Source organism: Copidosoma floridanum, unplaced genomic scaffold (assembly GCF_036245765.1).
Source record: "Copidosoma floridanum isolate Cflo_tuat_1 unplaced genomic scaffold, Cflo_Japanese_pri ptg000009l, whole genome shotgun sequence".
NCBI classification, from domain to species: Eukaryota; Metazoa; Arthropoda; class Insecta; order Hymenoptera; family Encyrtidae; genus Copidosoma; species Copidosoma floridanum.
In genome coordinates, this window is record NW_028321886.1 from 9,088,036 (window position 1) to 9,112,443 (window position 24,408).

Genomic DNA, 24,408 nt, shown 5'->3' on the forward strand with positions numbered 1-24,408 from the left:
ATGTCGATGATGAAATCACTAATGTATTCAAGTGTAATATTTCAAAGACTTGTTGAAACTTAATGATCGTACACTGCACACTGAAATATTAAATGTTTTTCCGATTCCTGTCTTCTTCGGGTGAGTTATACGTGTATTGCTAACCAAAAGCAAATGGCCAATCATGATATAGTATAAGTGTCAATACTCCATGAGAATTCAATTACTTCGATGGAAAAAAAAAAGACTTTGAAGAGGTGCAACGGAGACTTTCTCTGTGAGAAAGTTTGCAGATACGATTACGATATTTATAATAATGATAAGTATAGTTACCAATTTATCTTATACTGTAAACTCCGTATATATTACTCGAATTTTACGAAACAATCAGTCAAACCAAATTGACATATACATACATATCCAAAAGGACTACGATTTGTCTGTGTCATAAACTTTAAAAAGTACGCTCACGACTTTCTTAAATCTCGCGAGGATTTTTCGCACAAGTAATGCACGTTTAAGTATATGAAACATTAAATTAATCGTGTGCTCTGAAACATCCATAGTACATAATTATTTTGATAACTGTCATGTCGTGTGCACATTTAAAACACATGTTTTAAGATTACTTTTAAAGTATCGGAATTAAATTTTTTTTTTTTTTTATGTAAGCCAAGTTCTAAAAATTTCCAAATCAAAATACGACGTCTCAAACGAGGTGCTACGTATGATTCGTATTGTTTTAATGTTTGCATATAAATTATCATGTAATAAGAATTCAGTTAACGGTAATACCTACAAACGCTTGGGCTTACGAAAATCAATCGACTGATTACCTATTTTGTATAACAACATTGTACAATCATATGATTATATTTGCATGAGTATCAGAGTATACTACTACAGTTGTTCATAATTGACGAGCTGCGTGTCTCGCCGCGTTACTCTAGTCGCAAACGAATCAAAAGAGATCACCTCTGCTCTGCTAATCTACTTGTATAAGTATACTTGTAAATTTGAATGAATTTAAATACTTTAAGGACTCAATAAATAAATCTGTATGATGAACCGCACAAAACTACATAATCAGTGTTATTTGTGAGTATTGTTAGTTGGGATGAGATGAATTTATTGGCTTGTGTGAAGAAACGGGAGTTTCAGGGAAAAAAAAGAGCAAAGCGTTTTATTAACTTCATTTTTATTAGCGATAAATAAACTTACATATCTATACAATAACAATATATACTCTCGTAATCATCAGAAAATATTAAGATCGTCTGCAGCGATTCGCGAGTGATCTTTTAATTTTTTTTTTATCTGACATTACATGACTCTGCACGCATCGGCGATCCAACGAAGTAGAGCTGAAAAGCGTCTCGGTAACCACAATTTCTTTTTTCCAAACAATTATTTCATGCAGCCACTAGGATGTCGGTTATTAATATTTTTGCCAACGTGCACATTACCAGTTTACAAGCGTTGCGTCATCCTAGTTATCTTAACATTTTTATATGTATGTAACGTGTTTTCATCAGTCATTTTCCATCGTTTGACCGACCAGCGTCATGGAGTCACGAAAAAAATACACCACGTCTCTAAACAAGAATTTGAAGTTTATCATTTTTTTTTTCATTCTTCATTTTTTTTCATTTTTTTTTTTTTTTTTTTTTTTTTTTTTTTGACATTTATTGTTATATTTTGCGTAAAAAGTCACGTGGCCCATTTTCAAAGAAGGTAAGTAGAACAATTTTTACGATATACGATTTACGTGTACTATGTATGTATATATCATCATATATAGAATATTACACATGTCTTAACAATAAGGTATATAGGTAGGTGAAAGAAAATTCGTTGTTCACATGATAATGTTATACCTGAAAAAAAAATTTTTGGTTTTTTTCCCAATGATTTGATTATCTTGTTTTCTGTTAATCACAATTGGCCTTATTCGTTTGTCCATTTCATGCTTCTCATGGAATTTCCTTCACAAAAATAATCTTTTCATATATAGGACACAGTAAATATCCGCGTAACAGCAAAAAATTTTTTATACAAATTCTTTGATAAAACACGTGTTTTTATTCCCCTAACGATATCTATTAAATTATAAAGGGAAAAATTACGTAATAATAAAATGCTATGTATGCACAGTGGACATTAAACATGTTGTAAATTACACACATCTTGGGTATTGAGAAATTTGAGAATTGTAAGCCATCTCTCACATTCAAGGTATATTATATTACGTATCTCCATTTATTTGTACAAGAATAGAAGGAGAAACATACAGTTTTAGTGTCGAAGCTCATGGAAAAATATATATCAACTACCTAGTTTGATTAACTTGACATTTTTATCTGCTATAATACACAGTCCCAGCGCCCACTAGATCGTGTTTCACTGGAAATAAAAAAAAAAATAAAATAAAAAAAAATAAATAAAATGTCGTCTCCTGCGAAATATTTTTCGGTATAATGTTATAAACGAAAAGATTTTGATTACCATTGAATCAAAAGTTCCGGCTCATCAGGATAAATTTAATTTTATCCTTGAATCGCCACATTTATAAAACATTTACATGACGTATATAAATCGGTTCATTCACTTAGAATCCATCAAAGTCTGACTTAACACTTTATTATCCGTGTTTTATCTTTTTTTTTACCTTTTTCAATTCTAACATTGCCACCAATGCCTGAAATACTGTATTTATCATTATTATGAATAATATTATGTCCAACAGACGGACATTTTACTTTTAAAATGTCCAACAAATGTCATTATATCCGGCATACTACTTTAAAAGATACAATCGTCGACTCTTGTGAATATTTTTTTTCTTCATTTTCACACAGGTGACATTCATGCACTGCTTGAAACACCTGTGCATGTAGATATATATATATATATATATATATATATATATATATATATATATATATATATATATATATATATTTACATTTGATTATGACAATAGTTTTACACGACTGCTGTAAAACTCACGACATTGCGACTTATCCCTCAAAGCTTATAAGAACGTACACAATACTAATTTGAGCGTGTCGTCATCATCGCACGAAATGGTCAGCCAAGCACCTCAAGCGCTTGATTGTGTTAATCTAAAAGTTTCAAACCGTACGATTCCAAAAATGCTTAACTTTGATTTTGATTCTTGCAAAGTACCGTAGTCTCGTGACATGTAAAAAAAAGCCTTTGTAGAGTTAAAAATTATCGGTTTCTCTTTCAAGTTCATTTAAAAACATGAAGGCCTCTGAGTTACTTAATCACTACCAAACCTACTGTAAAAGGAATTCAGACCAAAGCTTTTACAAGCGCTCAACTCATATCACAATCCTTTTACGATGAATAATAGTTTATACATTTGAAAAAAAAAAAAAAAAAAAATGCTAATGTCACTTCGATGTGCTTTCGAATGTAAATGAAATGGCATTAGTACTCAACTCGTATTATTTAACGTTAGTTTGGAATACGCCAAAAAGTGAAATCTTATTGAGCTTTTCATACAAGAATAATTATTGGTTTTTCCTATCTTAAAAAAAAAGGAAAATTAGCACTATACCAATATCGTTCAGCGTCATCGATGGTTTAGCAAATAAGTATATTCAATTTCGTTTCATCGAAGACACTTGAAATCACAATTGCGTTTATCATAGAAAAATATAAAAAAGAACGCGATGAATGAAAATTTACAATGAAAAGAATGTCACTTGGTGGCACATTTCGAAGATTATTCTTATAATTTTTTTTTTTTTTTTTTTTTTTTGCTTCTTTCCCACACACGATTCGCACTCTTGTAATATCCGAATAAACGTAACAAACTAGAAAAAAAAAAAAAAAAAAAAAAAAAAAAAAGTATTTTCATAACTTCTTGCCAACGACACAACTATACATCTACAACGCTTTCCCACTACGGCTCACGATCAATGATGCAAAGATATTGTCTTTCCCCGAAACCTGAGCAAATGTAAACGAACGTGGAATGTAGAGCTCCGAGCGCTCCAACGGTGCGTTTACTATTTGAACCGGCCGGCAGCGAGCAAACCGCGTCGCTTCGGGTTCGCTTCGAATGACGACCTTCACGAGATCGGCTCCTCGTCCGTGTCGTCGTCGTCGTCGATGCGTTTGTTCGACGCCGCGCTACCCGCCACACATCCCAAGCCGGAAGTCACGAGCGGCACCGCGCTGAAGGAGTTTGTGCGCGGTCGCCGGTGCTGCTGGCGCTTCTGGAGCTGCTCACCACCGTCCGCGCCGGGGTTGCTCGGGTGGGTGGATATGAGAGGCCGCAGGGCGGAGCGCAGGGACCAGTACAGTCGGGGATACCTCGAGTCCGGTCTGGCGTCCTCCAAGGACTCCACTGCTTCTTCTTCTTCTTCGTTATTTCCCTATGAGCAAAAAAACGAAAGCACGTTCCAACAACCATTCGGTAAAAGTAAATGACGACAATCAGCGTGAGACCCAGATAAGTATATTTATGTACGTACCACGTTTCCATTGGCCTTGACAGCGCCCGCGGGAGTGGGCTCCTTGGAGACTGGTAGTTTCTTCCCGTCGGCGAATTGCCTCAGGGCCTTGTCGCGCACGTAAACGAAGGGTCTGACGACCCTGAGATCCTGCTCGCGGATGTAGTAGTGCGCCTTCATCGTCTTGAGCTTGCCGTTGTTGAAGAACGAGCCGAGGAAGCCCTCGGTGAGGTCGTCGAGGTTCTGGCCGAGGGCCAGCACGTTGTAGCCGTTGGTCTTGGCCAGGGCGTACAGCTTGGCTCGCGTCGCCTTCTCGCAGAAGCTCGTGCACGACGACGACGATGAAGGTGGTGCCTTGGTTGTCCCACTGTTTGTGGGATCCTCGCAAAAGTAAGGTACCCCGAGGGCGGTCAGGTACGTGGTCAGGCGATGCTCGGGTGCTCGGGCGACGCTGGCCACGCCGATCTCAAAGTCCAGGCCCTTTGACCTCCCGTAGAAGCGGTACTGGTGCAGCGCGTGCAGGAGACTCATCGAACTGGCGCCTCCGGGTGTCAGGCACAAGAGTAGCCGGTCCCCGTCCCGGATCATGTTGAACTCCTGCAGGGCCTCGACGGTCGGCTTCCAGACGTTCTTGGGCGGACAGTGCCACGGCCCGGGGGTCTGATGCTGTTCCTCCGCGTCCGTCGCGCCCTCGAGATTTTGGGTGTGCAGCTGCGTGGCCGAGAAGAAGGTCTCGTCGTCCTCGGAGAGGTCGTCGTTGGCGCGAGCCTGCTTGCCGAGGCCGAGACCCGTGGCAGCGGTTCCCAGGCGAGGCCTACTTGTAGTGCTGTTGCGCCCGCAGCACCCGTTGGAGGTGGATTCCGCGCTGCTGCTGCGCCCGAGCTCGGGTGCCGAGCCGTCGACCGAGCGGTCGCTGTCCTGGAAGCTGAGGTTGATGCCGCTGTCCTGCGAGCTGACCGAGTTCACGGCCGAGTAGATCTTGGGGAGATTCTTCTCGGGCTCGCTGTGCTCGGCTTCGTCGTCGTCGTCCGTGTTGTTGCTGGTCGTCACCGGCGCGGCTGGCTGCTGCTGGTGTGGCTTCCCGAGGCTCGGTGGGTTCTCGGCCGTCGGGCTTGGCTTTACCACGTAGATGACGGTCTCGTCGGACGAGCACTCGGACGACATTTTGCTCTCGTGCTGCGACAGCTCGCTGACCTTGCCAGGGAGGATGGGAGTGCGGCAGCGCGAGTTGTGCTGCTCCAGGAGCCCCGACGTGGCGCGCCTCCGGTCCGAGGGCGAGTTACACCCGGAAGATGATCTGTCGTCCGGCGAGTACCTGCGCGTCATTGGATTATTAGGTCATTAATATTTAATGAACATGATACGCACTAAAAGAGCGTATATAGCATACCTGTGCAGCCCGTCGACTGAGCTGACCATTTCGCGGATCTCCGACTTAACTTCGCTGGCCATTTCTTTGGAGAACTCCATGAGGTACTCGGCAATGTCGCTGGCGGAAAACGAGTCGTGGTGCTGTTGCCTCTCGAGGGTGCGAGGATGATGCTGATGATAGTGATGGGCGGAAGAGTCAGTGGTGTTGCTTTCGGACAGGGCGTCGTCCACCTTGGATATGACCTCCCTCAGCTCGGACTTGATCTCGGTGGCCAGCTCCCTCGTCCGTTCCTTGAAGTAGGCACGCAGGTCGTCCTCGGAGCTCTGCCTCATGACCGAGGAGAGGATGGGCGAGGATCGGCCCAGCCGGTGGGTGCCGATGGCCGTGTCGAACGAGGACGAGGAAGTGGCGCTGCCCAGTGGAGGCGAGGTCGTGGACACGTGGCCGAGCGAGGAGGCCGACCTGCCGGGCCCGTCGAGCTCGGTCTGGCTGCTGCAGCTGCAGTGCCGGTGGCGCTGGGAGCCGCTCGCTGCCGCGATACCAAGACTCGCGAGGGTTTGCGGGCTCAGGGGTATCGGCACGGGCGAGGTGGTACCAGGCGTCGAGCCGCTACGCCCACGGCACTCCGTCGAGCTGCCCAACGAGTTGCAGCGCACCCGAGCCACGTACACGGGCGAATCGGCTTCGGATCCAGAGTGAGTGTGACCGTTGCTGTCGTTGCTGTGGTCGCTTTGGTGTTCGACTCCGTGCACCAGCCGCGCGATCGCCGGGTTGCTCGAGCCTAGTATTCCAACCGCCGCGGTGGTCACGGCCTCGCCCACGGCGAACCTGACGGGCATGGGCGAGCCCGGGCAAGTGGCCGGCAACTTTTTGGCGCGTGCGATCTCCTCGTCCTCCTGGTCCTCGTCGTCCTCGACGTCGCAGCTCTTGGCCATTCCTTTGGTCTTTCCGAGCGTCATGGTTGCGGTGGTCGTCAGCGCGGGTAAGCTCCGGTGGCGCGGCGAGTTTGGCGTAATCGGGACCTTTTTGGCGCAGCCCCGCGGCACGTCGCTGTTGAGCCTCCTCATACCGACGAAACTGAAAGCACACGCCAGTTGGAGCAACGTAACAGGACAGTCGTATGTGGGCACGTGTTATATTCTTACCACGAGTTGTCGAGCAGAGCGAGCCTGTAGCGGATGGGGTCGAAGGGCACGTGGTGCTTGACGTTCTGCGAGTTTCCGAGCAGGAGGTCCTGGGCCTCCCGGGGCAGCATGAACCACCGGAGGGCCTCGCTGCGCTCGCCGAATGAGACGCTCCGGTCAATCTGCATGGGGAACTTTTGGGCCATCTTGCGGGCCCGGTTGAACGTGTTGCGGGCCGTCTGTAGGCAGTCCGAGTGGCTCTGGGGAAAGACCCCCGGGCCCGAGACTCGGCGCTCCGTCGCGCTCATGCGCCCGTCCGTGTAGCGTATCGAGCCGAGCCACCGGCGGTCCTTGAACACGCTGTTGGTGTGGTGACGCCACTCACCGGTCTCCGGGTTGAGCACGTACTGGGGCAGCAGCTTCCAGCCCTCGGTCGCCACCATTTTCAAGGCCTCGAGGACAAAGCCGATTTCGGCCTCCGACATGAAGTAGGGGAACGTGAGCCGCGTAAAGCCCGGGCGCAACGTCTCGGCGTTCGACTCGTCGCGGATCCCGTTGTTGTTGTTGTTGTTGTTCACGTTTTGGTTGCTACACGAAAAAAAAAAAAAAAAAAACCAGTAATTAATTTTTTCTTTCCTTTATTTTACCCATACACAGTTGCTGCACGTAAGTAAAATGCAAACCTCTGGAGGAGGAGGGCCTCGTACTCGCGGGCGAGCTTCTCGTCGATGCCCATGAGGTCGTGGGCGTAACGGCCGGCGCAAGCGCAGCCACCACGAGCCTGCACCCCGAAGACGTCGTTGAGAACGGCGCAGACAAAGTTGTGGTGGAGAAACGTGCCCCGCGGGTGGCGCACCATGAACGAGAAGGTCGGCAGCCGCTTGACGTTTTGCGAGCTACAGCCCAGCAGTATCAGCTCGGGTATCGTGCGCACGTGGGACAGCACTTGCCTGCAAACAAAGTCATTTGTCTTTATCAAAATGTCTCCCATATAATACATATATACCTATACTCATTGGTGGGGATTTATACGCACTTTGTAATCTTGTCCTGGCGGGAGGCGATCACCTGGGGCGTGATGTTCTCCTTGAGCTGGACGGCCAGGGCGCAACGCACGGACTCAACAATGCCCCCGGTGCCGCTCTCCTCCCTGAGCTCCGGGTCGCGCAGGTAGCGGTGCGAGTCGCGCATGTCCTCGGGCCCAACATCCTCGTCCAGGAGAAGCGACCGTTTGACCACCAGGACCCCCGGAGTCTGGGCGCCCCCGATCAATTTGTGCCCCGAGAATATCATGGCGTCCTTGTGCACCGTCGTCCCGTCCACTCCGGGCAGGTGGGGGTTCATCTCCATTTTGACGTAGGGAGCTGGGGTGAAACGATGGTACTTTATTGCAATACGAAGGAATGTAGATCGGGAAAAGCTACAGAGCGAGACTCACCCGCAGAGGTGTAGTCCCAGATGCTGAGGGCGCCGTGTTGGCGCAGGAGGAGGGTCGTGGCGACTTCGTCGGCCAACACGCCGGTTATGCAACTGGCCGCGCTAAAGTAACCGACGAGCCTAGAGTACGAGCTGGTCGCGCGCTCCTCCACGAGTTTTCGCTCGAGGTCGTTCAGATCCAGGAAGCCCTCACGGGTCTCGTCTATTCTCACCAGCTGCAGGCGAACGGGAAAAGTAATAATAATAAGTGATTCTCCTCTTGCTCTCTTTTAATGTCAAGTAAATAGCAAATGAGCTCGTACCTTGACCCCGTGCTCGCGCCACGGCCTGAGGTTGGCGTGGTGCTCGAAGGGCCCGACAAAGACCGTCGTCGGGGTCGTGAGGTCGAGGTGCCGGAGGAGGGTGCGCAGCGCTCCGGCCGTGCTTTGGCCCGTGAACAGCACCGCGTCGTCCTCGTCCGCGCCGACCGCGTGGCGCACAATGTCCCTCGCCTCGTGCCTACATCGGATGTATCGTACATGAATATGTATACTTTATTTACTCTGCTTGATTGTTTGCGGATATACAGAGGACTCGGGGGTACTTTGCGTTGTGTTTCCGTTGTACTTTTTTTTTTTTTCATAGAAAGGTGTGATTCCGAGTGATTATCCGAGAGAAAAACTATGCCCCTCGGCCGAGCTGTACGAGCAACATAGCAAGTATATACAATATAGTATTGATGGTATACATGGAGGTTGGGGCCAGAAGTAACGAGGAGCTTGTGCAATGTATAATCTCGAGGAAATAGGTCAGTGCATGCCTTAGTTGTTCCGAACAAGCGACTCTTGTGTACAAGTATAGGAGGGGACATTCTCGCGCAAAAGAGCGCCGGCCGTGTGTGTTCTTCGACTGGATTAGAGTAGCGTCGTTTTTCACCAACACGACACGCGTGAGGAAAGGTGTCGTGTACGTCCGAAAATATTTTAATTCATCGCCGCGACGCGAAGAAGCGTTATTACATTGCAGGGTCATTGCCGGTAATTGGGTCATCCGTCCTGAATAACGGAGGAAATCGCGCGGGTCTAAATTTACGCGGTGCATGTCACCGTGGCCGCACAAACAAACAACATTGCTCGCGTCAACGCTACGATCATCGTTTATCACGAGGCCCGACTCGCATCGACTCCCAACGGCTCTACGTGTAAATTGGAGGTATAATAATGCTCCCGTTGTCGGTTATTGCCAACCAAACTGTATTATTTTAGTTTTCGTTGTATATACACTGCACCCACCTGAAGAGCGACGATTGCAAGCTGCATATCGAAGTGGAAGCCCGGGTGTCGCCCAAGTACGGCAAAATGACGTTGAATATGTAGTCCTCCAAGAACTGCAGGGATCTACCCGTGGCCGTGTAGTCGCAGTACGTAACTGAAAATTTGAAAAAGAGAAACACGTTGTTGTTAACCAACATTTTAGCGAATCTATATAACATGCGTCATTATTTTATGTTGTGCGTGAAAACAGAGACGTCAGAGCTGAACAGTACTTCAAAACGATTAATTCTAGTTGGAGCGAGTATGGTAAGTAATTTGCCGATCGCTAATTTTTTTTATTGCCTCATCCAACGCATAGAAAAAAAAAAAAAAAAAAAAAAAACAGTAGATGTCTTTCTATGAGCTCCATCGTGCATGCAATTGTTGCGTAACAACGAACGATTGAGAAGCTACCGCTGCTTCTTCTGCAGATTGTCATAATCGGTATTTACGATCGGCATCGTCCGTTAATCCGTGAAACCGGTTTTTTCTCAAAACTTTTGAGCTCCATTCGCACAAAAACGTCAGAGATAACGCGCCGAGCTCGATATCTCACGCCTCGTTGCTCAACTGACTCCAACCCTGATATAGATACAGTATAATGCGTTGCGAATCGAGCAAAGATACGAGTTTTTTCTCGAACAAAAAAAAAATTCACGTCCAACATCATTTGGCAATTTTCGTCTTCAGGACTAGACGACCTGGACTTGCGCGCATTTCAACTTTAACGGCTCGACGAGCAACTAAATCGCGCAACCGGCTCGAGTATAAAATTTGCTTATTGGCATATAACATGCGTCAGAGGATCGGCTATTTTCGCCCGCTAAAGTATGCATGATGTCCAATAAGTGTCACCGAAGACGCGCACGGGCGATCGGGTGAATCGAAGAGCTGGGCCGAAGCCAACGCGTATACAAGCGTCGTTAGCCCACCTAAAAGCCATTCGCTACAACGTTTACTCGTGTATATATGGTACACGCGCGTGCGGGCGTGGGTGCGCCCACTGATAGCGCGCGTGTAGAAAATCACCCAACTCGTGAAATATTTAACGCCTCGTTGCGGCATCTATACGTGTGTAACGTGTAGGACAGGAGGATTTTTTCGGTATAGGTTTAAAATTAGTGCGGGCGCGAAGGCGTCACCTCGAGTCGTGATACCCGGTATTTGAACGGGTTTATTTTCGAAGATCTCGAATTTTGAGCTTCGTTGGGCACGCGCCGCGGTTCTATAAAGGTGCCAAGGTTGTACGGAGTTCGCAGGGTATAAGTACACGATTTTTAAATACATAATACATTTGCACTATATGGGCTTAAAATATAAACGGGTGGACAATATATTGTTGTTGTTTTTCAAGCCAGCACGCGCGCTCTAACGAGAGATCGGTTTCATCGGTTAACGAGATCGAGACGTGGACGGCGCGCGATGTGTCGGGATGATGCTTAATTGCCGGGTTTTGGTGTATACACGATTTACATTCTTGATGCCTCGGTTTCGGGGGCGAGAGCGGACAGTGTGCTCCAAACGCGAAAGAAACGGTACATAAGTTCAGCACGGCGTTGTCTGGGCGAGTGCCAGTTCAGCAGGTAGTATAATCACTGAGTGCTTCCACCCCCTACTTCTCGGCTCGTACAACATTTTCCCCATTTGTACTTCTCATTGATGTACACTGTTACGAGTCCATCTCGGGTGTCTTTGTTTCAAATCGTATACATACCGAAATACAATAAATATGTACCTATTGATGACGAGTACGATGTATAATTACGATGTGTACAATTTTTTTTCATTCCTTTTTTTTTTTAACCAAAAGGATTTTAGCCATTTGAAAAATATGTACTGGAGTTAGCTCTCGGTGATCAAACCAAGAATCGGCCTCTTTCTCGCCTACAAGTTGTTGCATATATATATATCACATATTATGTACATATATATTTATAGCTTTGGTAACACGAGTCGAGCATAACAGCTTGTTTTGCATGCCAATCGCTCGGCCCATAATATATAAATCGGATGGCGCCGCTTACCGATCTTACCTATATTCATATACATATGGCCGGCTTGGCTCCAGTCCTCGTATACATATATACGTCCTATACATTATAATACACGCATTTGCGTAACACCCGTTGTCATGCCTTATAATCCTTTACGTAACTCCCTCTGCGTCCCGATATCCGCACGGCGAATTTGCAGCTAACGTAATTGTTGTAAAATGAACATTGGGCCAGCAGAACCGTAAATTTATGATCTGTCTTGAACGAGGGGAAAGAAAGGTAGAAACGGCATAGCAAGTCGGCACTGATATTATATATACCCGCAGCCACCTGACACACAATAGCCGACTGGCGGTGATGGGAGCAGAGCTGGAGCTACTGCAGCAGCTCATGTACAAGGAGAACGAAGAACGGCACCCCAGGAGAGTCACTCGTGTTTTAAAAGATACATAGGCATACCTCTGCACACGCCGACCTAGTTTGGACCAGACGAGTATATATACTTATATAGATGAGCCCGGTGATCGCTTGACCCGCACTGTATATATTGGACCCGCAAAAAAAATCTACGATTCCCCCCGATTCGCTGATTTTTTTTTTTTTTTTTTTCCTTTTCCCCCGTCGCGTCGTTTATACGTCGAGAACGACGCTCGTTCAATCCCTGCACATATGTATACCGATGAAGATCATCGGTAGTTGGTGACTTCTGTTGGTGCTGTGTGTACAATAAATACATATATACACGGTTATACCAAACACATAAACTCGATCCTCGCACGTGTACCTATACGTATACATATTATATATACTAACAACAGCAACACTATGGCTATACCGGCTGCTGTCCTCTCGTGCGGCTGTATCGTTAAGAGGAAAGACTTTGGTTCTGTTATTTTATGTACCAACTTCATCTCTCCTCGATCAGGGTCGACTGGTTCTACACTCGGCACGAGCGGAGACGCATCTTTCGCGTTCTATTTCATCTCTCTCTTTTTTTTTTTTTTTTTTAATTTTACCTTTCCGTATATAGGTGCCTGATGTGTGTCGTAGGATTGGACAAAACCTTGAGCTCTTGCCCTTACGTTTCCGTGCTATACCGATTTTTCTACCTCCAAAAGAAAAAAAAAAAAAGGTTATTTATACAAGTCGAATCAGTCAACGACGCAGTATCGCGTCTATAACAGGCTCATTAGGCTGTCGACTCCTCGACTGTATAGGTACAACATGACGATCGGAGACACATTTAAATTGGGAAATTCAATAACAATCAAGACAATAGGGAGCGGACCAAAAGTGTTTACGCTGCCGGCCCGAAATAACTCGAGAGAACGAGCCGTTTGGTACACGTATATGGGACAAATAAAATCTCGCGATCGATACACAAATACCCGAATATACATATGGTAATTTGGTAATCTTTCATCGGCGGTACGTCAGAGAGAGCTGCTATCTGTGTAAACTCCGATGACGGCACACTGTACATTGTACAACAATGTAGGTCCCGAGTTGTTACGCTCGTCGAAGGCCGTCGTGAATCATGCGTGCGTAAAAGTCTTACATCTATCTGGGTACGAGCCACCCGTACCTACTACAGTCGAATCAGCCGGCCGGCTGCAGCTGTATAAATACGTTACTATTAGACACGTGTATTTATTCGTCCAGTCGGATGGGGCTCCATTTATTCGCTGAGAGCAAGTCGCTAAAACTTTGTATTATGTTATCTCTCTCTCTCTCTTTCTCTTTTTATCGCGTTTCTTTCCCCCAACTCTTGGTTTTGCGCGATACTTGCTCGTTGCACAATTGACAAGGCCATCAGTCAATAGTGCGGTGCACAACTCGGACGCATTGATGTAGTTTGTTGAGGACTTTTTTTTTTTTTTCCATCCGCTCTGTTGTTCTGGTAACGAAGATGTTGTCACCACAGCGAAGTTTCATTCAAAGCCAATCGCGTGTGTGTTAGCAGGGCATTGTGTTTCGTGCGCGACAAAGAATACTCGCAAACATATTTAAACTGCTTTGTTTTTGTTTTTTTTTTTATTTTATTTCTTATCTATTGCCCAACGGAGCAAAGTACCTGAAATATACCGAATTTGTGAAGATTGGGGTTTTCTTTATTTTGAGTCTGGAAGAAAAATATATATAAGCACAGGCGTGATTTGTAGGAGGAAAAAAAGCGTCCCATCGAGATGCGAGTAGGACCGAAAAACCCCACGGGCGACTAATACGCAGTTTCAAATACACTCGTTCAGAAAGTATGAGTAATTTGAAACTTTGGAGAAGCGAAGAAAGAAAGAAAGAAGAGAAAAGAAAGAAAAAAAAAAAATGGTAAAAGAAAGGAAGAAAGAGAGGCATGTGTTGTCGGGCGCCCCCTCTTATCTTCCAAGGCGCATCGGTGCCGTCTCCGTGACGTGGGTTTTTACGCTCTACACCCACCACCAAATGAATCGTCCGGAGCTCTATACATGTATCTCCCTCTTTCGGTGCCGATGCGTGAATCGGGGATGGAAAAACATCGTAGCCGTGATCCGAGTGAGAACGAAAGAGAGAAAGAAAAAAAAACCCCGAGGGGAGCCAAACAACTCGGCCATGTGCATCGCGTGGCTTTTCCCCCATCGCACAATCCATGAACGTCTCTCTCTCTCTCTTTGTTTTCTCCATAAAGTTGAAAAATAATAACGAGTAATTGCAAAGGATCTAATAGGATAGGGAGCGGAGAGTCAATTGCACTCGAGCTTTCGGAACAATCATCATCTGGACAGACGCGTGCCGTATATATAATGCAGCTGTGTGACGCACGCTATCAACCGCATCTGGCAGCGGCAGCCATCGAGTTCTCATCGGACTCGCAAGTGTAGGTATATTATATACGTTGGAGACTAAGGAAACATTATTATTACGCAAGCGAGCACGAGGCTGTACAGTATAGATCCCCGGACTGCAATGTCAAGGCCAAAAAGCAGTAAAGTCCACGCCCGCATGCGGTGGTCTATATAGTATATTTTTTTTTTTTTTTTTTTTTATCGCAACACTCATTGCAAGGCTGAACGAACGCCGCCCGCGCCTTTTTCTCTCGCGCTTTATATACTAATACTTGTGGCACAAGTTATTATATTCACCTCCAATCATCCAACTATTGTAACCTATACACAGCCTATGTGTTACGTAAGCGGTGCTACAATCTTGGATTGTATAGGTGGGTTTTTTTTTTTTTTTTTTTTTTTTTCTTCCCATGTAGCTTTCAATCACAACCTATCCATTGTTTTCGTCCACTACATCTAATACAAGTTAAATAACAACAACAGTTTTTTACGGTAGGTCTACATACCTGTGCGATACGCGTACAAGAAGAATCACATTTTTCCGTGATCTAGTCATCGAAGCTGAGCACTTGGATATACCGTAGTTTAACGTATCTACGATATTACATCTTATACGCAATATTGATAGTTTTTTTTTTTTTTTTTTTTTTTTTTCCTTATCTGCTCGTATCTGCACGAGAAACTCTTATCTACAGCCAAACTCCGAGACCCATTGAAAACGCATGTTGGGGTAATATACAATGTACTGCTCTGTATTGTGTCGACATAAAAAACCATACCTGGTGATACTCATGGGTGTAGATCGTTAATGGGGGTGTGGCTGAGAATTTGTACAGGGTCACTTCGCGATAAGGATAACGCATGTACAGCACGTGCACAAACGCACCGATGTATCGGAGGCTACGGGCGTCGCGTTTCACAATACACGTATTACATGAGCGCGTGAATCGACAACAGGAAGACACCAGTGGATCAACATCCCCTTGGTACATAAGTATAATGACTTTTGATTTTATTGGGCGCGGCTTGTTTGAACAAACAATGCCTCCAAGAGGGAGTTTTTTTCCCTCTTTTTCGGAGCGCATATAGATGGTGAAAACTAAAACGGCCCTCCCACCTTGGACGGCAGCTGCTGAGACCTATACTTTTTCTTCCCCCGAAATCATGCGTATACGAGAGCGCACCGTTTACGTAACAATAGATATCGGTAAACCGTGCCGCTTGTGCGGATGGTACACAGTGGAGCCGAGGCGAATAGAAGAAGAAGGAGCAGGCCAACCAAGAGAGAAAGAGGGAGCAGAGCGAAGGAAAAAGAAGAGAGGAAAGAGGCAAAACCTGTTTTTCTAGGCGAGCGAACCGGTTGGCCGCGCGCACATCACCTGTCGCCAAAGTGTCTGGCTCGGCCGCCGACTCGCCATCTCACGTGGCCCCCGCGATCGAGCATACATATACGAATCGTCTTCGCGGCTATTATCCGTTGATGCGCGTTTATGACGCGGCTGATGGAAAATCACCGAGAAAACCCGTTTTCGCGTAGGTGCGGAAAAATGGCACTTATACCCGAGACAAACGTATAACGTAAGTTCATTTGCATATATCCTCTTTTATTTTTCGCACATCAAACTCGATCGAAAACTGTCGAAGCGCTGTATCATCGCCTGCTCTCTTCATCAGCAATAATATATATACATAGCAGCGCAGAAGATTAGATAAAGCCGCGAGGCTGATTGATGAGTGAGGCCATCTGTTTTTTTTTTTTTTTTTTTTCTGTTATGGTGCCGCGACGTCTCGCGCGGTTGGCTCGCGTCGTCATCGGCGGCCCTCGACCTGCTCTCGATCGGCCTACCGTTTGCTCCGTGTTACGACACACTAAAGACCACGTCCCTCCCGCTGGTGGGAGTACTCGAGTGCCCCACGCTCCTGGAAAAATAATCCCCTCCCATCCTGACCATCGGATGTGACCTGCTGACGCGTATATACAATTTACGACTTGTATAAATTTCGGGGGTTTCGTCGCTGCAAGGTATACCTTGGAGCCCAACCAGAAATGGGTATATAGGTAATACAACACCGGCAATGCGTTGAATTAATTGGCCGTTTTTGCGTCGCTTCGCCGGTTTGTCATATACGCGTATCGGAACACGAGTGCAAGAGAGTTATCCATGTGAGAATCACTGTTCTATTCACTCGTCTGCGACATGAAATATGCGAAGGTATATATTATCCAACTGATGCGCGAGTCACTGGGACGCGAAGGAAAAAAAAAAAGAAGGTTTTGCAACGCCTGTCGGATCTTTATGACGACGACAGAAGCCTCTGAGGACGATAACGAGGCTTAAGTAGGTGTACACGCGGACGTCGAGCTTTTGCGCGGGGTATTAATAGAACGAATCTTCGCTTCTAAATCAGAGCTCTGCTGCAGCTCCTGGCTCGGCTTTGCCAACGCACGTACAGCTCGCGAACATAACGTAAAATGTCACTCTCTCGCTGACGCTCGTTTCGCTCGGATATCGGATGATTTTTTTTCACTCGGGACGTTCCCCGTCTCGTAAAGTCACCGCTGAATGTTGATGTGCGCAATCGGTGGGCAGATAAGAGGAGAACTTGGGAAACAAAAAAATTTTGTGATTATTTTGAAATACGTAGATAACGAGTTATCTAACGATGATGTAGGTAGGTATACTTGATTGAAGCGGAGAAAAATCCGCACGCAATGCGAGACAAAAAAAAAAAAGAAAAAGATTAATATACGAGTATGTACCTATACACTCGAGGAGTGATCTCAGATTTATTTTCAGCCACGTATACCCCTTGCCTCGACGAGCGAGCTTTGATGATTCTCTGTCATACGTGTAATCGCTTATTCTACAGCTGTTTGTTTGTTTGTTTGCTCGTGCAGGAGATGATCGATTTGATTTCAAGGTTTTCTCAATTGTCGTTGACGAGCATTCATTGAGTGGCTCGCACTTCTCAAGAAAATCGAATTACTCCGAATCCTCCACAAAGTAAAACATTTCCGAACAAAATGTACCCTCGACCATCTCGTTTCGTCAACTCGTCGATTCATCCGATTACAAACACTGTTAATCTCAATCGAGGAATCGTCGAGCGCGGCAATTACCATGTGTATTTTCTCAAGCTAATCGATTTACGATTCGATGTACCGGTGAATTAAACATTTCGCGTGAATTATGCACGAAAAAAAAAGAAAAAAAAATGAAATTATACACACAGTATAGGGGATGTCGCATCGATGGTGAGATCGTGATAATGCACGCATGTACGACGATGATAAAATTGAGGGTGTACCACTGAAACGGCAACATATATAGAAACTAGAGCTACAACGAGCGGCTGTACCGCGCCGATGGAAACTTTCCAAAGCCAACACGTTCGTTCTCGCGGCGCGCAGCTATTACGTTGGCTTCGGACCAACCGTGGAAATTTACCGAGAGTTTCCTGCCACGAGAGCTATACTCGCGCGCGCAGCGTCACCTATCATATTATGACATTATTGCAGCTTGCAAGACAACATACGTACGGGATAAAGACTTTCTCCGTTTGCACTTTTTTTTGTTCACACCTCATATGTATAGAGGATGAAATTCATTGCTCCTGTATGTATAACGACCTACGATTCAACGTTTACGTAATCGCCAAAAAAGGGTTGAGTATTTTGCCACGGAACCAATCAAATGGTAAAAAAAAATTATAGTATCTCGCTTGGTGATGGGGAGGAGAAGAAAAAAAAAAAAACGCCTCCCACAACACGCGTGTTCGTACAATATGTAATTGAGGCCAGGCACGATAGTCGCGTCTTGCGTAACGTATAATATCGACGGTGGATGTGTTGTGGTCAAACTGTCCATCACCGAATAAGCTCAAAAATCACGTAACAAACTAACTCTGGACGAGGAGAGGCGCAATCGAGCCGCCACGGTTGTTATCGGCGAACAAGCGACACACTGTCTGTCGGTGCTTCGACATCGAAATCCGCGATAAATACACACGCACTACGCGCGATTAAGTAACAATACCCAGAATCGGACTTTCTGCGGATATACCTATGTTTTATCAGAGAGCAAATACGCACACACATCGAACCACAATAAAGAGTAATAAGCATATTCCGATAAAAAAAAAATTAAACACGCCCGCAAAGACGCCGATGGCTTATCGGTTATTTGCTGCATGTACAATACATGGAAACGCGAAACTATAACGTACTCTCACCCGGAACAAGTGAATTTTTTCGCGAACGCATGCACGAGACGATCTATGCAAGCGTCAGAGAAAGAGCCGAGTTTTTTTTTTTTTTTTTATTGTTGACGAAGCTGTTGTACGGCAAAAGTTTGACATCGCGATCTAGTTGGCGGGAAGCCGAGAACGCGTTTACGCGCCGATAAATCAAGCGAATCTCGTCGTCGCCTCCCTTGCACGTATACTATATGTATGACACGTATATAGTATTTGCCACGCGGCGTTAAATCTTCCCGTCGCGCTCCCGCGTAAACACAACCCGCGGGTTATTTTCGATTGGCCAAAGGGAGCTTGACCAGCAAGCTATTCCATCTGGATGTTTGTTCGATTTTTCTCCCGTTCGCGTGTTAATAATATACGTACAGAAACCGAAAGCCAGCGCTTACGCAATGGTGTTTGCGATGGAGATAATCTCTCTCCGGATTGTGGTCGTTTGACATTACGTATATGTGCCGTGTGTCCATTGCGAGCCCGAGAGGAAGAGGTTATAATATGTTTTGCAAATCGAAAATAGTAGGTCAGGGCATTAAATTACATTATACACATGACGTGACGACTCGACGATTTTATAGTTTGACTCTGGTGAAAAAGCTCAACTATAATATACCAAAACAACGTGTGATTACACAGAGAGCATGAGGAATAACACGTTTGGGTAACCAATCACGCATATGTAAGTGTGTACATGTTTTACAAGTAATACAATAGTAGGTATATATACCCGAGCTAAGCACGTTGCCGTAGTATACGGTGGCGTTTGCTCGGCTCTCACTGGTGGTTGTGACGGCGCCGCCGGGTCTGGCTCGAGCGAGCGAGGTCTTATATTATTGCTTATTATACATCACATGCGTACGTGTGTACGTGCGCGCAGTCAATGACACAGCTTGAAATTATGTTAAGTGTATACCCCCTGCACCGGCCGATCGCCGATTCCCACATAGCTTCCATAATTAACGTTGTCGCTGCTGCGATTTTTCCTTTTTTTTCCGCGAGTCGCGTTGCGGATCGTTTTTATCTATTCCATCCGTCCGTTACAAACTAATAGAATGGCGTTAGTATATAGTACCATCGGCTTCCTACCTATGCGGAACAAAAACTATACCGATTCACAAGTAAGCTATACCGATTTCTGGTGGATGCGCGTGAGAAGAAGGAACGTGGGAGGGAAATTTCATGCGGGTGCTGCACGTGATCGGAGCCAATCATCTCGAGAGGCCGGACGGTCAGGGGCCGCGCAATTGAATGATTACACGCCGTGTACACATGTAATGGTATTATAACACACGCGTATTAGGTATAAGTAGCCCTGTGTCCGCGACCCCTTGCGCCAATAAATTCCATTTGTGGGTGCAATGGGAGCCACCGGTGATGGCGGTCTGGGGCACGGGTTCGACGTACCTATACCATGTGCAGCATCACTCTGCACGAACTCTTTTCACACATGCAGCGAGCAAGTACCGTGTGGATCGGCGAAGCCGGAAGATTCGGTTTTTCAGGGAGCGAAAGTGCTCGGCTTGCAGCCGATTGCTCTCTCATGACGCTGTTACGAACCATTGCGCGCGCGGAGACGGAAGTGCGTCATTTTCCATCTTCCGGACCTCCTGTGTGTGTGTCTGTGTGTGTGTTCTCATTACCCATACTTTTTACCGTGTACCTAATAGCTCGATGTAGAGAGAGAGAGAAAACTCAATTTGGTGAACAACTGTACCATTACGAGACTCCCGGAACACATCCTGATCCACGTATGTGCATATATAATTTATAATACGTTGCAGCTTTATTTTCACTTTTCTTTCGACGCGACGAGGCATACCTTGTAATATCCATGCATGTACTTAACATGGCACGTAATGCAAGTGCGTTTAATTTTATTTTGTAACATATAATATAGGGGCGGCAATTACACGGGTGTAATTATATATCGATGTAGGTATATCTGGTATTAGATTATTTCGCAGCTCTATAGAGTTACCTGCATGTTGCAAGTGCATAAGTAAGAACCACATCCCCACTGGACATATATATGTATATACAATTTAATAGCACATGGGTGTATAAGTGCTCGTTAGCAGTGCATGTACACGTGTACTGTGTGTATGTAAACCTCATTACGTAAACGACGTATTCTAAAAATGATTGTGGGAAAAGTGTTTTGCAAGATATACCAATATTAGCCCCATCAAAGCTTTGAGAACTTGGAAAAACTACTTGTTGTGTCATACTTTTTGGGTGTCTGCCTTGACCTGAATTTTACTTCCGGAAATATTTTCACAACCCGTTGTATATAGTACCGACGCGCTGTACGTTATTTCAAAGTAAATACATATCGAGCTTTCCAGTTGCATGAAGAAAAAAAAAAAAAAAAAAAGTGTCATTAGATGTATCGCATGTACGCATATACATGCACTGCGCGAAAAATTGATGGCTATCTTCGTCACGAAAGGTACCTAATGTAATTTCGCAACAAGCATAGAGGGACAATGCCCGAGGGGATTTAAGCTAATTACCTGTATTACAGAGCCGTAGAGGAGGAGAGGCAGTAGCGTGAAAACGTATTGGAAAAAGGCAAAGAGAAACGGAGAAACGTAATTGTTCCAATCCGGCTAATGTGTCCCTTCCTCCTTAGGTTAACGAGCGGAAGGAATGACTAGAAGAGCGCATACGTAAGTTTACTTTTTTTTTTTTTTTTTTTTTTTTTTTTCCCCAAGTACATTAATAACGTTGCAAACAGAAGCCGCGCCACACCTCCCTGCAACTCTCACAACACCGTTCCTACCTCATATGGCTTTCTTTCGGAGCTTTAACACGTACCTATACCACATTACGTCCACCCGGTTGTTCAAACATTACGACGCATACTTCGCTCGATGAACGTGCGAACTCTTTGCTCATCAGCTGATATATATATATATAGGTCTTTGGAAATGCAAATCAGCGCGTAAGTGTACGCTGAAGCTGCAACATTTCCTTATAAAATCAATATACCTTGCACAGCTGACGCTTCAAAAATATACGAGCTTTTTTTTTTTTTTTTTTCTTTCATGATCAATTAGCAGGAGATAATGGTATGTATATAAAAATAATTACTTATAGTTGTTGACGTACGTGCCTAAAAACGGCTTGTTTCTCTCTGCAAAATAAGAGTAATCAGATCAGCTCATCGGAGGCTCAAAAATCCGCTGAATCCGACAAAAACACCTGTGTAGATAGCAGCCGCATTGAGTTTCACTCTGGTGTAAATAATCCAGACCTGCTCGACTTGGACGATCGTCACTTCCGTTTGGTACGGTATTTTTCCAACGCGAAAATGAACTCGTGTGTTATACGTTTACCCTGAGATGGAATGTGAGTTGGTCTCACGTACCCCGCAGTAGCGAACAAAGTTACATGCAGCGTGTACGAGCTATCTGTCTTTTGAACGATTTTTTTTTTCCTTTACTCATAAACTCATTGCTCATCCAGAAGATAAAGTCGGGAACTTTGTTATGCTTGCGATATATTGTATGTCGTGAGAACACGCTTAAAAAAAAAAAGAAAGCTCTGCTCGCCGTTGTCCGACCAAACAATGCGTGTATATAGAACAACGAAGAAGAAAGGCGGCACGCGTACATACACTTATAAAATGATATACTGCACGAAAAGAAAAAAAAAAATGCTCTGTTGCACGCACGTATACTATATATGTGTTATTGTGTCGTTGGCACGGGGAGCACGTGATGATGGACGCTTTTGGGTCACGGACGTCGAACCACCGCGCACTCTCCGATCGGGAATATTTTCGTGGCAGAATATATAATATACACCAGCGAGTGTAGGTATATCTATATGCACGTTGCGTGTGCAGAAACGCCGATACACTCTCGCAAAGCTGCTCCCTAGATTGATTTCGGTCGGATCGCTTCGACGCGAGCTTTCCTCGTGGCGTGTGTTCGACTACCTTTTCGCTTCCTCCTCCGATCGTGAATGCAGCATTGTCGGTTTCACTTGTCTGGGAGGGGAAAAAAGTCTTCCTGCCGCAGCTAAGGGTAATTAATTGGCAGCCGATCGGCTTGTCTATTTGCCGATCTACAGAGTCTATAAGTACCGATATCTACAAGATTCGGCTCTTTGGGAAACCAAGAGACCGGCGAGCGGCTTTTCGTAAGTATATATACTTGCAACCAAGTGTATGGGCACATACTTACGCACATGGAGCTGCGCTCGCGTCGAGATAAATCACTTTCTATCCCCGGCAAGGCTGCGTGTGTGCATACGAATATAATGACGCGTGTGTGTAAATATAAGTACGGGGCACTTGCGTCTATACGTGTGTTTACGCGTGCACGTATAGGAGCCGTTTCCTAGTTTCACTTTTAACTCGCGACAGCGAAAGTATGCCTCATGGATATGCGCCAACAGCCGCAACAACCGATTCACCGTATATTATGCGGTATCGTTGTGCATGTAGCCGATCTTTTGTCGTGTACGAGTCGCGAGCTCTGAAAATTCGATCGGATGACTCTTGTCGATCCTCGCGAATAACATTTATAGTTTGTAATCGCTGTCCGATGGGTTTTAAAATCGGTATCTGTACAATGGACTGTAAGAAAATAAATCGAGTCGTTTGCCGATCCGCGGCGTCAAGGTTGCAGCTATACTCTCGCGAGATGTTCGCCGAAGAGATAAAATTCACGGATAACGAGGATGGCGTGCATGTTTAGCGCCCACTTGCGTGACAATTCGATTGGTACTTAAATATACACTTGATATGCAATGAGAGCTCAGAGGCGCGTTGAGAAAAGACAAAATGAAAATGTTCGCAAATCCAAGAGCTACATTATAGACGAAATGAAAGGATCGAGGAGGGCTTTTCAGGCCAACTCCGCGGTTGTGTAGCGCGTGCGGTGTCCTTTCTAATTTGCAACAGCGACTAGTGCCTGGTACATAAAGCAGGTACATATATACGAAGCCACCCGAGAGCACTGAGTGCAAGAGATATCGTGACTGTCAATCAAGTCGTCGGTCGGGATTGGAGTACACACACAGCAGGTAAATAATGACGGGAGAAAATTTCACGGTGCCTATACGTATATACATTACATACAGTGCATAGAGCCGGCACTCTTGTGAATGGACCCCTTGGCCGCGCGCTCCTTCTTTCGGCTTCACTTTCACTCGCGAGCATACATATGTATTTTCATGCGCCTGTACCCACGAATCTCCATGTTGTATTATGCGAGTATAATTATAATCTACTTATTTATTACCATACGTGATTGTGTATACCCTTATCATCGCCGCCACTGCCCGTCATCGTTATCGTACAAAGTTCGCTCTTTCTTCCCGACGTTTACATTTTGTTGGTACAAAAAAAAAAATAAAATAAAATAAAAAAAAAGCCTTTTTTTTCTTGTCTCTTTCAAGCATGTCACGCCCTTGCTCCTCATTTACTCGCTCGTGCTTTCAAGGTGATAATACAACTACATATACACGCACTCATAAGTATACCTACAATCTGGTTTTCTCCTCCACTTCCTTCAACAACGCGATAACTCTCGGAGGGGAAGATATTAATTTTCGCTCCATATACTGCCCCACGCGCACACAATTGGGAAATCAAACACCGCAAGATTGATCGCGATTGGAACATGAAAAAAAAAAACCC

General features: G+C 45.4%; 1 protein-coding gene across 1 annotated transcript in view; it reads right to left on the reverse strand.

The window, feature by feature from the left end:
- Positions 1–3,396: 3,396 nt before the first annotated feature.
- Positions 3,397–24,408, reverse strand: part of LOC106638097 (uncharacterized) — a 32,211-nt gene continuing 11,199 nt past the window's right edge. Inside the window, exons 2-10 of the mRNA XM_014351134.3 lie at positions 9,671–9,806; positions 8,702–8,897; positions 8,401–8,614; positions 7,999–8,326; positions 7,646–7,912; positions 6,984–7,550; positions 5,857–6,915; positions 4,488–5,781; positions 3,397–4,388 (exon numbers count right to left, since the gene is read on the reverse strand). Of these exons, the coding sequence (XP_014206620.2) occupies positions 4,083–4,388; positions 4,488–5,781; positions 5,857–6,915; positions 6,984–7,550; positions 7,646–7,912; positions 7,999–8,326; positions 8,401–8,614; positions 8,702–8,897; positions 9,671–9,806 (4,367 nt within the window). The 3' untranslated portion in view covers positions 3,397–4,082. The remainder of the gene's footprint in view (positions 4,389–4,487; positions 5,782–5,856; positions 6,916–6,983; positions 7,551–7,645; positions 7,913–7,998; positions 8,327–8,400; positions 8,615–8,701; positions 8,898–9,670; positions 9,807–24,408) is intronic.